The sequence below is a fragment of the Mus caroli genome, unplaced genomic scaffold, assembly GCF_978045245.1.
Source record: "Mus caroli unplaced genomic scaffold, Mus_caroli_1 scaffold_5, whole genome shotgun sequence".
Taxonomy (NCBI): domain Eukaryota; kingdom Metazoa; phylum Chordata; class Mammalia; order Rodentia; family Muridae; genus Mus; species Mus caroli.
Window position 1 is genome coordinate 117407191 of NW_028227260.1, and position 11988 is coordinate 117419178.

At 43.7% G+C, this 11988-nt stretch overlaps 1 protein-coding gene across 1 annotated transcript; it reads right to left on the reverse strand.

Annotated features, from left to right (window-relative positions):
* Positions 1-54: 54 nt before the first annotated feature.
* LOC110287111 (uncharacterized) lies at positions 55-2720 on the reverse strand. The gene is given in 4 exon segments (XM_085837842.1): positions 55-1040; positions 1146-1614; positions 2196-2470; positions 2660-2720. Coding segments are annotated over 4 exon segments (1791 nt in total).
* Between the last annotated feature and the right edge of the window lie 9268 nt (positions 2721-11988).

Below are 11988 nucleotides of genomic sequence, written 5' to 3' on the forward strand. Positions count from 1 at the left end.
GGCACAATATGTGACATAGGCTGCCCACAGGGCACCATAGGTGGCATAGACTGTCTACAGGGCACCATAGGTGGCATAGGCTGTACATGGGTCACCATACGTGGCATAGGCTGCCCATGGGACACCATAGGTGTCATAGGCTGCCCACAGGGCACCATAGGCGGCATAGGCTGTACATGAGTCACCATACATGGCATAGGCTGTCCATGGGGCACCATAGGTGGCATAGACTGCCCACAGGGCACCATAGGTGGCATAGGCTGTACATGGGTCGCCATACGTGGCATAGGCTGCCCATGGGGCACCATAGGTGGCATAGGCTGCCCACGGGGCACCATAGGCGGCATAGGCTCCATATGGGTCACCATACGTGGCATAGACTGCCCACGGGGCACCATAGGTGGTATAAGCTGCCCACGGGGCACCATAGGTTGCATAGGCTGTACATGGGTCACCATACGTGGCATAAACTGCCCACTGGGCACCATAGGTGGCATAGGCTGTACATGGGTCACCATACGTGGCATAGACTGCCCACGGGGCACCATAGGTGGCATAGGCTGTACATGGGTCACCATACGTGGCATAGACTGCCCACAGGGCACCATAGGTGGCATAGGCTGTACATGGGGCATCATAGGTAGAATAGGCTGCCCACAGGGCAACATATGTGGCATAAGCTGTCCACGGGGCACCACAGGTGGCATCAGCTGTACACGAGGCACCATAGGTAGCATAGCCTGTCCATGGGGCACCACAGGTGGCATAGGCTGTACAGAGGGCACCATAAGCGGTATAGCCTGTCCACGGGGCACCATAGGGGGCATAGGCTGTACAGAGGGCACAAAAGGTGGCATAAGTTGTACAGAGGGCACAAGAGGTGGCATAAGTTGTACAGAGGGCTCAATAGGTGGCATAGCCTGTACATGGGTCACCATACATGGCATAGGCTGTCCACGGGGCACCATAGGTGGCATAGGCTGTACACGGGGAACCATAGGTGGCATAGGCTGTACATGGGGCATCATAGGTTGAATAGGCTGTCCACAGGGCACCATATGTGGCATAGCTTGTATACGGGGCACTGTATGTGGCATAGCTTGTACACGGGGCACCATAGGTGGCATAGCTTGTATACAGGGCACCATAGGTGGCATAGCTTGTATACGGGGCACCATAGGTGGCATAGCTTGTATACGGGGAACCATAGGTGGCATAGCTTGTATACGGGGAACCATAGGTGGAATAGGCTGTACAGAGGGTACTACAGGTGGCATAGGCTGCACATGGGGCACTATAGGTGGCATAGGCTGCACATGGGGCACTATAGGTGGCATAGGCTGCACATGGGGCACTATAGGTAGCATAGGCTGCACATGGGGCACTATAGGTGGCATAGGCTGTACATGGGTCACCATATGTGGCATAGGCTGTCCACAGGGCACCATAGGTGGCATAGCCTGTATACAGGTCACCATAGGTAGCATAGCTTGTATATGGGGCACCATAGGTGGAATAGGCTGTACAGAGGGTACTACAGGTGGCATAGGCTGCACATGGGGCACTGTAGGTGGCATAGGCTGCACATGCGGCACCATACGTGGAATACATTGTCTATGGGGCAACAAATGTGGAATACAATGTCTACGGGGCCCCAAATGTGGAATATACTGTCTACGGGGCCCCAAATGTGGAATATGCTGTCTACGGGGTCCTAAATGTGGAATATGCTGTCTACGGGGCCCCAAATGTGGAATATGCTGTCTCCGGGGCCCCAAATGTGGAATATGCTGTCTCCGGGGCCCCAAACTTGGAATACGCTGTCTGCGGGGCCCCAAATGTGGAATATGCTGTCTCCGGGGCCCCAAGCGTGGAATACACTGTCTACGGGGCCCCAAGCGTGGAATACGCTGTCTACGGGGCCCCAAATGTGGAATATGCTGTCTACGGGGCCCCAAGCGTGGAATACGCTGTCTACGGGGCCCCAAATGTGGAATATGCTGTCTACGGGGCCCCAAACGTGGAATACACTGTCTGCGGGGCCCCAAATGTGGAATACGCTGTCTACAGGGCACCACACGTGACACAGACTGTCCGCAGGGCACCATATGTGTCATAGGCTGTACCCGGGAAACACTAACTGAAATCGGCTCTACACTACACACTCTAAGTGGCATAGAATGTACACGGGTTACCAGTGCTAGTACATCCTCAGTGCCCACCGCATCCTTGAGAACTGGCTCCTCTGGCTGCTCCTCCTTCTCCTGGGCACAGCCAGTGTCGCCATTGTCCTCTGGGTTGCTGTTATCCATGAGGCCTGCCGCGCGAGCAGCAGGCTGACCTTCACTTAGTTCCTCTGCTGTGTCCCCTTCCGCTGCTGCGGCTCCAGACCCAGGCAGGCCCCGTCCACTCTCTCCCTCATTTCTTCCCTCTCCATCCGGCAAAGCTGTCTGTGCTTTAGAACCTGAAACTGAGGAAATAGGGCCTAGTGTGGCGCGAAGTCGCCATGATGTCAAGGATGGTGAACGGAGGGTGCGCGCATGCGCAAGCGCACTCTGCCCGTTCTGTCAGCTCCCGGGGTGGGGATGGGGGAACGGGGGTGGGGGACACTCCTCCCCTCATGGCTGTGGCCCACCCACCACTCTTACAAAGCACTGACCTTCCCATTTTTCCTCCTCAGGTCCCACGTGAGTCGGGTAGCTGCTGTTTTGATGCTCCATGACCGGAACACATCGAAGTCGCTTGAGGTTTGAAGTTCAGAGAGCTAGCGTCCTCAGACTCTGAGCTGGAGACCCCTACAGTTCCGGGAGGAGAGTGTCTCAACCACAAGGGCTTTCTTCCGGTGGGGACTCTACTCCAGGTTAGTACAGCATCCAATCATGAGCGCACAGTCCTGGCTTCCGGTTACCCCCCTGTTGCTATGGGCTGAGACCCTGAGGTGCAAAACTGAGGGCAGATTAGAGCTGCAATGAGCAGGAATTATTTGAAGGAAATCACGGCCCTTGGGCAAGTCGGGTATAGAAGGAGCTTCCACTTTGCATCTTAGCTGAATCCTCCGGCCTTGCTTAATTATCTTCCTAGGGAAGGGATGGCGGTTCACTGAGGGAACCCATTTGCGGGGAGTAAGAAAAGATCCCTCCCCCCAGCCGGGCTGTGGTGGCACACGCCTTTAATCCCAGCACTTGGGAGGCAGAGGCAGGCGGATTTCTGAGTTTGAGGCCAGCCTGGTCTACAGAGTGAGTTCCAGGACAGTCAGGACTACACAGAGAAACCCTGTCTCGGGGGAAAAAAAAAAAAAACTAAAAAAAAGAAAAGAAAAGAAAAAGAAAGAAAGGAAAAAAAAAGAACCTTTTGGCGAGGTGTCTGGGGCCATATGAATATTTTTTCTGTCTTTTGGGCTATAATTTTGAAGACCCTCATTTCTGGGCATAGTATATATGTATTTTATCAAGACCTTCTCTGACATTCATAAAAACCTGGATTAGAGAACCCCAAATGACCCCTAAATGTAGTACTTGTATTATAATGCTAAATAATGGTCCCCAAGACCTGGTGCTCCCAGGAAGGAGAGAATCTGCAGGTACAATGTGACCTTGACCCATAACTTAAAACTATTGGTTAAATAAAGACACTGACAACCAATAGCTGAGCATAAGAGACATAGGCAGAGTTTGGGGTTCCTGGGTTGGGAGTCTCAGGAGACCACAAGGAGAGAAAGGAAGATGGAGAGAGGAAAAGATACCATGGGGAAAGACTTTTAAAATAATGGCCACAAGGGCTGGGTAACTGGAGTTAAGAGAAACCCAGACAAAACATGGCAAATCATATAGTGGGCTTATTGGCATGGAAATGGTATCTGCTAGGTATCTATCTAGAAACCTGCCTAGCTCCAGTGCTGATTAAGGCTTATTATAAATATAAAGGTATGTGTGTCTTTTTTTTTTTTTTTTGGTTTTTTTGAGACAGGGTTTCTCTGTATAGATAGTCCTGGCTGTCCTGGAACTCACTCTGTAGACCAGGCTGGCCTCTAACTCAGAATTCTGCCTGCCTGTCTCCCGAGTGCTGGGATTAAAGGCGTGTGCCACCACATCCGGCTTATGTGTGTCTTTTATTTGGGAACTGAATACTCAGGCAGGATAGAAGCACCAGATTGACATTAAATATTTTCCAACAATATATTGGCACCTCAGTGTCTGGCAAGAACTCACTTTTAACAAAATTGATTTCTGATTCTCAAATAAAAAGCACATGCCCATTATCCCTTTAAAATTAGGAAGACAGGGAAAAATGTTTCCTCAGCAACATTGGCTTTTCCCCAAGCCATGCAAAAAGCCATGAGAAGTTCCAGACAAGGACTAAAATACATGCTGATTTGGCACGCATAATTCCAGGGTTCATAACATGAGCTAAAACACAGATGCACACACTGAACCGAATGTCTTGCCAGGCAACAGAGCCCTTAAGCTTCAACTGCAGGCCTAAATGGCAGCCAGCCTAGGCTCATCCTGGGTGCTACTTGGCACTGCTGTTAAAGCACAGCTCTGAGCTGAGGACAAACGTCAGCTTAATTGTGCAGGTACAACACAGCTTCTGAACTAAAAACTAACAGAGAAGGGAGACAGATCTCTTAATTCTGGACCATACTGGCTTACACAATGGAGTCAAGGCGAGACCCTTTGCTGATGGATGCAGCCACATGCAAACAAGCATATGAGATGCAAAAGGACAAATTTTCCCTTAAAATCATTATACAGGTTTTTGCTTAATAATCATTAGGAGGATTCTTAGCAATTAAAAAAAATAAATACATATCAATCTTAAATTTATATAAAGAGAAGGGAGAATATGACAATATTTAAAAAGTATGTTTATAATTTCTATGTTATAATTTCAAATTTAAGAGTAATGCTTTTCTGCTGCCAAAAACCATTTTGCCCTTAGGAAAGGTATATTCTTCTAGTCAATGTGGGGACCCAGAGTTGGGGTTGGGGCAGAATTGTTTTGTTTTTATCCAACAGAAAAACAAAGCCATTATGAGAGCTAACATGGGATAGAGTTTCACGCTACTCTTAGCAGCCATCCTGTCTTCTTTGAATGTGGGATTCCCACAGGAGGACTAATGTCAGCTCATGAGAGCTAACTTGAAAGGGAATTTGAATAAAGTTGAATAGAGAGAAAGATATTAATTTAATCTATATAAAGAGAAAGGGGTTTATAGATATATTTTGAAGGGAGGAAGAGATGAGAAATGATATAAATGTTTTCAAGGATATATACATAAGTAAATAAATATAAGCTTTTGAGCTCAATGCTTGGGAGACAAAAGCAAGGACAGATAGGTTTCTTGCGAGTCTGAGGCCAGCCTAATCTACAGAGAAAACCAGTTCAGCCCAGGCTACATAGAGAAACCGTTTTAATAAATAATAATGCTTGTATTTAATTGTTTTAAATTATCAAAGATATTAATCTCCAAAAAAAGGATAAGTAAATGAGAATTGATATAAATGTTTAAGGGTACATTAAATAAATAAATAAATCCAGGCCTTTGATCTTAATACGTAGGAAAGAAAACCAGGGACAGATAGGTTTCTTGTGAGTTTGAAGCCAGTGTAATCTACAGATCCAAGCCTGTGTTCACTACACAGAAAATCCCCTGTCCAAATAAATGATACTAATTGTTTTAAATTGTTTTGTTTTAAACTGTTTTAATTTATCAAAATGAAGGTTGTTACGAGTTCTAAGATTCCAATAGTATTACAAATCCTCTATGAGAGAGGTCAAAACAGATCAGACCTGAATAAAAAAGAAGCTGCTAAATTAATTCAAACTATACTTTTGATGACTTCAAGTTGATGGACCAAGTACAAGCTATTTTGAGAGAGAGGCTCTATGTTTGTGTTAACAGAAAAGAAAAAATGGCTTTGGACTCCTTCCAAAGTAATAAGGATCAGATTTGATAGAGGAAGACCCCCTGAAGATTTTGGTTGCAGACAGTAAGAAAGAAATCAAGAAGATCAAACAGGATAGGTAACATAATTTGCTGATCCATCTACATAGGAACAGCCCATAAACTGGCCGAGACATAAAAAGGTCTCTAGCCAGAACTCCAGCTATACATACCCAACAGATCTTGTTGGCTACAGAGTTCTCAAGATTCATCATGCCGTACTTTCATATGGCATGGATGAAGATTTACATTACAACTGGCTTATGTGATCAAACTAATTCATAAAGACAGTTGTCTTTCACCTGTTCAAACAAGGAGCCAAAATTCATCTTTAACTGATCTGTGCACATTTCACATTCCATACATCATGCTAATATAGAAACAAATATTACCTCCAATATACATAATAATATATAGCATTCTGTTCAAAGTAAAAACAAAACAAACAAACAATCACAAAGAGGGAAGCCCTGACAGGATTCACCCTCAGGAATGCTGAGATGCTGAGACCTACTGTTCCAAGTCCTTGATCAATCCTGCCTCAAACTGATGCTGTTTCCAGAAACTTGCTTCTAGAACAACTTCCAAAAGAATTACTGACCTCATATGACCTTGATTCATCCAACCTTTCAGTTTGTACCAGTCAGCACTTGAATTAAGCCTGGAACTTTCTCAGAACATAGAGACTGCACAACAAATATTGCCAGCTATCTTTCTTTTGACCTAACAATTTTTCCCAATTTCCTTTTGGGTCCCCAAACAGGAATTCTTCTCCCCAATTTAGCAGGAAACAATTATAAGCAGACTGTTATTCCAGTTCCTTAAGTTGGGAGATTGGTTGTTTGATTATTTTTTTAAACAATATATATGTGTCATTTGGGGGAATACTTTACAAATAATAAAGATATTTCTATCTTTCCTTTCCTCATTTCTAGCCTTCTTTCTTTCTTTTTTTTTGTTTTGTTTTTTTTTGTTTTGTTTTGTTTTTGTTTTTTTGTTTTGTTTTGTTTTGTTTTTTTGTTTTTTGTTTTTTGTTTTTCGAAACAGGGTTTCTCTGTATAGCCCTGGCTGTCCTGGAACTCACTTTGTAGACCAGGCTGGCCTCAAACTCAGAAATCCGCCTGCCTCTGCCTCCCAAGTGCTGGGATTAAAGGCGTGTGCCACCACCGCCCGGCGCCTTCTTTCTTTCTTAGGGAAAGGGAAAAGGCTTGAAAACAATAAGGGGTGATATAGTAATATTATAATAAAATAGACAAATAGGGATAGAATATTGAACCTATTATTTAAGAGTAGTCTTAAACAAAAGCATTTTATAGCCAGAATCCTACATTGACAGAGATCATTGTATACTGGTACAAAATTTGAGATTAATTGTATTACAGTATGATATATGTGCATGCATGCGTGTGTGTGTGTGTGTGTGTGTGTGTGTGTGAGTGAGAGAGAGAGAGAGACAGAGAGAGAGAGAGAGAGAGAGAGAGAGAGTGTGTGTGTGTGTGTTTCAATTCTTAGACAGGCATTATGCCTATACAACTCACTTAAAAATTCATGGTTTAGTCCTAGTCCTTTTAATAGCTGGTATTACAAACTGTTTAGGATAATTAAATAATACAAGTTAATAGTAAGTCAAACTAATGGTCATATTAGATACTAGTTTAGTTAATTACAATAAAATGTTTAATATATAGTAAGTAGCCAGGAATAAACAGTTTAACAATTCAGATATACTATGAATAGATGCTCTTCAAATGCATCAGAGATCTACAATATATGGCATTTAAAATTATTTCATTATTAAAAGATCTTTTGAGGGGCTGGTGAGATAGCTCACTGTTTAGGAGCACTGGCTGCTCTTCCAGAGGTTCCAAGTTCAATTCTCAGCAATTACATGGTGGCTCACAACCATCTATACGGGAATCTGATGCCCTCTTCTGGCATGTGAATGTATATTCAGCAGAGCACTTATACATTACAAAAAAGGAGAAAAGACTGAAGAAAGGTAGTCCAATGACTGGCCCAACTTGGGATCCATCTCATGGGAAGGCACCAAGTTCAGACACTATTACTGATACTATGAAGTGCTTACAGACAGGAGCCTAGCAAGGCTGCCCTCCAAGAGATCTTACCAGCAGCTGACTGAGACGGGTGCAGATACTTACACACAACCATTGGACTTAAGTTGGGGATCCCAATGGTTGAATAGGTGGAGGATTGAAGCTGAAGGGGAGAGTGTCCCCATAGGAATACCAGCAGTCTCAGCTTACCCAGACCCCAGGGAACTCCCAGAGACTGAGCCACCAACCAGGAGCATACACGGGCCAGGCCGAGGTCACTGGCACAACTATAACAGAGGTCTGCCTAGTCAAGCCTTAGTGGAAGATGTGCTTAATCCTCGAGAGACTCAGGGAAGGGGGAAGTTTGGTGGAGGAGAAGAGCACCCTCTCAGAAGCAAGGAGAAGAGGAATGGGATGAAGAACTGGGGGTGGGGCAAGAGAGAAGTTTGACTTACTATTAACTTGTATTATTTAATTATCCTAAACAGTTTGTAATACCAGCTATTAAAAGGACTAGGACTAAACCATGAATTTTTAAGTGAGTTGTATAGGCATAATGCCTGTCTAAGAGAAGGGGCAATGATGGGAATGTAAATAAATAATGAAATTTTAAAAATGATCTTTTGACTCTGAGACAGATCTGCTCCTGAAAGTACCCCCATTCCACTTCAAAGAAGATGATGATCACTAATGTCCTCCATACGGAGTTGCTTCAATTATGGCATGCTAGCCACCAGGCAATAAATGCCCTAACTTCATCTACAGACAGAATGCTGCCCAAACGACAAATAGACACAAGATAGTTGACTGCTAAGCTTTGCCAAGACAGGGAAAGTTAGTTTTCCATAATTCCTGCTTCACGTAAGGTCTGGCAGATATTCTGGGACAGAAGGCTGAAGATAGATGCTCCAATGTTATAAAAAAAATATTAGGTGCAGGTGGTCTATAATTTTTGGAAGCTGTGTTCCTGAACTTCCTACATACTCAAATAATATTTCTTCTCATGTCTCTGATGGGGTTGAAGACTAGATAGTTATAGTCTCACAATTTAACTTAAGTTGTTTAGCATTTAAGAAGGTGTTCTAGGTTTAAAAAATGTTTTAGGATGGTAATATAAGTTAAAATAAAAATTATTTAAATACAAAATTCTAAACTCATCAAGATAGGATAGATGATAAAATGATTTAGCTAAGTTGCCATATATAAATGGGCTGGACATCATAAATGTATATCATAACTTACAGTTTTATAATTGTTATGATTATATTCAGTTTATATCTGAGATAAAAAGCCTTTGTAATTGGACAAAAGGGGGAAATGTAGTAGGTTGGTCTGATGCTGCTTGTATTGTAATGCTAAATCGTGCCCCCCCCCCCCAAGGCCTGTTGACTACTCAGAGGCAGGGTAGAAGTTCCAGATTGAGATTAAATATTTTTGACAGTGCCTAAATTCCATGAAGTGGCAGGGTGTTTCAGTATTGTAAGCACTCATGAGGTGAGGCAGAAAATATCATAACTTCAAAGTCATTCTTGGTTGCAGAGTGAGTTTTAGCTCTGCCTAGGGTAACTAAAAAACCAAAACCAAACAAACAAACAAAAAAGCAAGCAATATCTACTTCATCTTCTCAGCTCCATTGCTTTTGTTTTTTCATTTTCATGTCAAATAGTAAGCAATGGGCCTGATTTGATTTTTAAAATGTAATCATGTTTGTTTCAAAGATTGTGTGAATGTACAGTTTTGTCATAAAAGCATCTTGGTATACCAGGTGTTTCAATCTTCTGCCTCTCTAGTTGGCTTGGGTTTTAGGACCATAGGAAATAACTCCACTCTAGCTCTAGCTCTGCTCTCCTAAGCTGCTGGTGCCTCTCTTGCACCTCTTTTGTTACATGTGAGGGCTCAGAACATGGCAGTTGGTTCAGAGGGTTTGGATAGCTTATCTGATCAGTAAAGTCCTAAGGAATTCCAGCCCCTTATAGAAAATCATGTTCACTTCTATAACTATATAAATCATTGGGTGCTATGGACTTTGGAACTATGGAAACCCCACTTCTATCCAGTATCCTTCTGTGCCATGTGTGACCTTGGGAGATCCTAGGTAGTTTCATGGATGCCATAGAGAGCCAAAAGGGTAGGCACAAATAACATAAAAACAATGAGAGTTTCTTGAATTTTTGTCATCTCTACTCTTAATAAGAACCTTTTAAGAGTTTACAATGGTGAACAAAAAAGACTTTAAGGATTAATTTGTTCTCAAAACCATAAGAAGCAGATGCTTTGGAAAGATCCCTTAAGGAGTACCAGTCAGCCTCTGCTCTGAGAAGGAAGGGCATATTCCTCCTGGCTCTGAATGGGAGACAAAAGAGAGAGAAGGAAGCGTCTTCCCTTTGGCGTGGATGGGATGATGGATGGTTATGTTACAGTGGAAGCTCTAGGACTTCAGCTTGAGGCCTGGCCAATGTCTCCTATGCCAAAGGCAGAGAGAGTAGAGAAGGGGATTGTGAGTGTCCATTAATCTTGTGAATAGGCCCTTAGGAAGTTTCAGTGTCCAAAACTGGAATGAACTGTGGGGTATAGGCAAAATCAGCTCTGTCTGGACAAACACTCTCTCTTCTTATGGACTATCCCTCCTCCTCTTGCATCTTTATGGTGTGACATGGACAGGGTGAAGTGGATGAGAGCCTGATAGGATGTTGTATACCAGTTTCCTCTGAGATTGAAATATTCCATTCTGTATAGACACTTTTTAAACAAGAAGATAAAACACTCAAAATAGCTTCAGGAATATAAGGTTCACTAGTTCTGCCCTATCCCCCACCAAGGATATATTTCTCTCCAGCAAAAGGTTATGGGGGTGGAAGCAGCAGGGAGGGGATGTTTTGCCAAGTCAAGAACTCCCCCAATAGGCAGGTATGGTGATTGGGAAAGCATAGTGCCAGGTTTCAAATTGCCAGAAGGAACACTATGCAGGTTGTTAGTGGAGATCTGTCACCAAACATTCCTGCTTGGCTATGGGCCCTGCTTGTTGAAATACCCACACACTAAGCAGGATCTATCTGCTTATCTAGTCGTGGCTCAGCTGTCATAGGTAAGACCAGTAGTTTTCCAGATGGATTTAAGGCCCACTCCACAAAAGGGAGTTCATATCTGTTCCTGTAATCCAGGACAAAAACCTGTGGCTAAGGAGGTCATAGGTTACAATAGGGAAGCAACATATGTCAATGTTTCTTATATGGATGTGATGTGACTGTCAAATGTCTTCTAAATGTGTGTTTATGTTCATAGGTCACACTGTGAGTAGCCTTGACTCATAACCATGGTGAAGCTACTGAGAACAAGTGACTGTTACTATGGCATGGTGGCATATTTTTAGCCACAGGTGGACATCTATAGTCAACCCCTCCAAGGCTTGTAGATCATTGCAGAAAAGGGAGCAGAAAGACTGTAAGAGTAAAGGATGGGATGCTGTGTAACAGTTTCCTCTGATTTTAAAACATTCCATTCTGCAAGGAAGCTCCTCAAACAGGAAGGCAAACAACTCAATATAACTTCAAGAAGTCTCTGAAACTGACAATATTCACTGGGTCTCTCTGTGCCATAGGAAGCAGAGCCATGATGCAAAGACTTTCAGTAGAGCTGCACTGCCCAGAAGACTCTCAGACAAGCTGACCTGCAAAGATGATGAGACCAGATCAGCTGCCTGGAAGAAGCAGACAGCAGGTGAACTTCCTGGAATGGGTTTAGACTAACCAAGGCACTGGTAAAGGATACTCTTCCAACCTGTTGAGCTGCTGCCAGGCTGTGCATTGTGCTGCAGGTTCTCAGTTTTGTGAGCTGTCTGTCACTAGTCTTGTTGTGGGTTTTGGTGATGCAGCTGTCTTTGAGTCATTTCTGTTCCTGTACCTAAATTCCCTCCCCTCCCCCGAAATTCTTTGGTTCACCAAATTGGACTTTGGTGTTATCTGTACTTTGGTTTATAGTGTGTTCCCT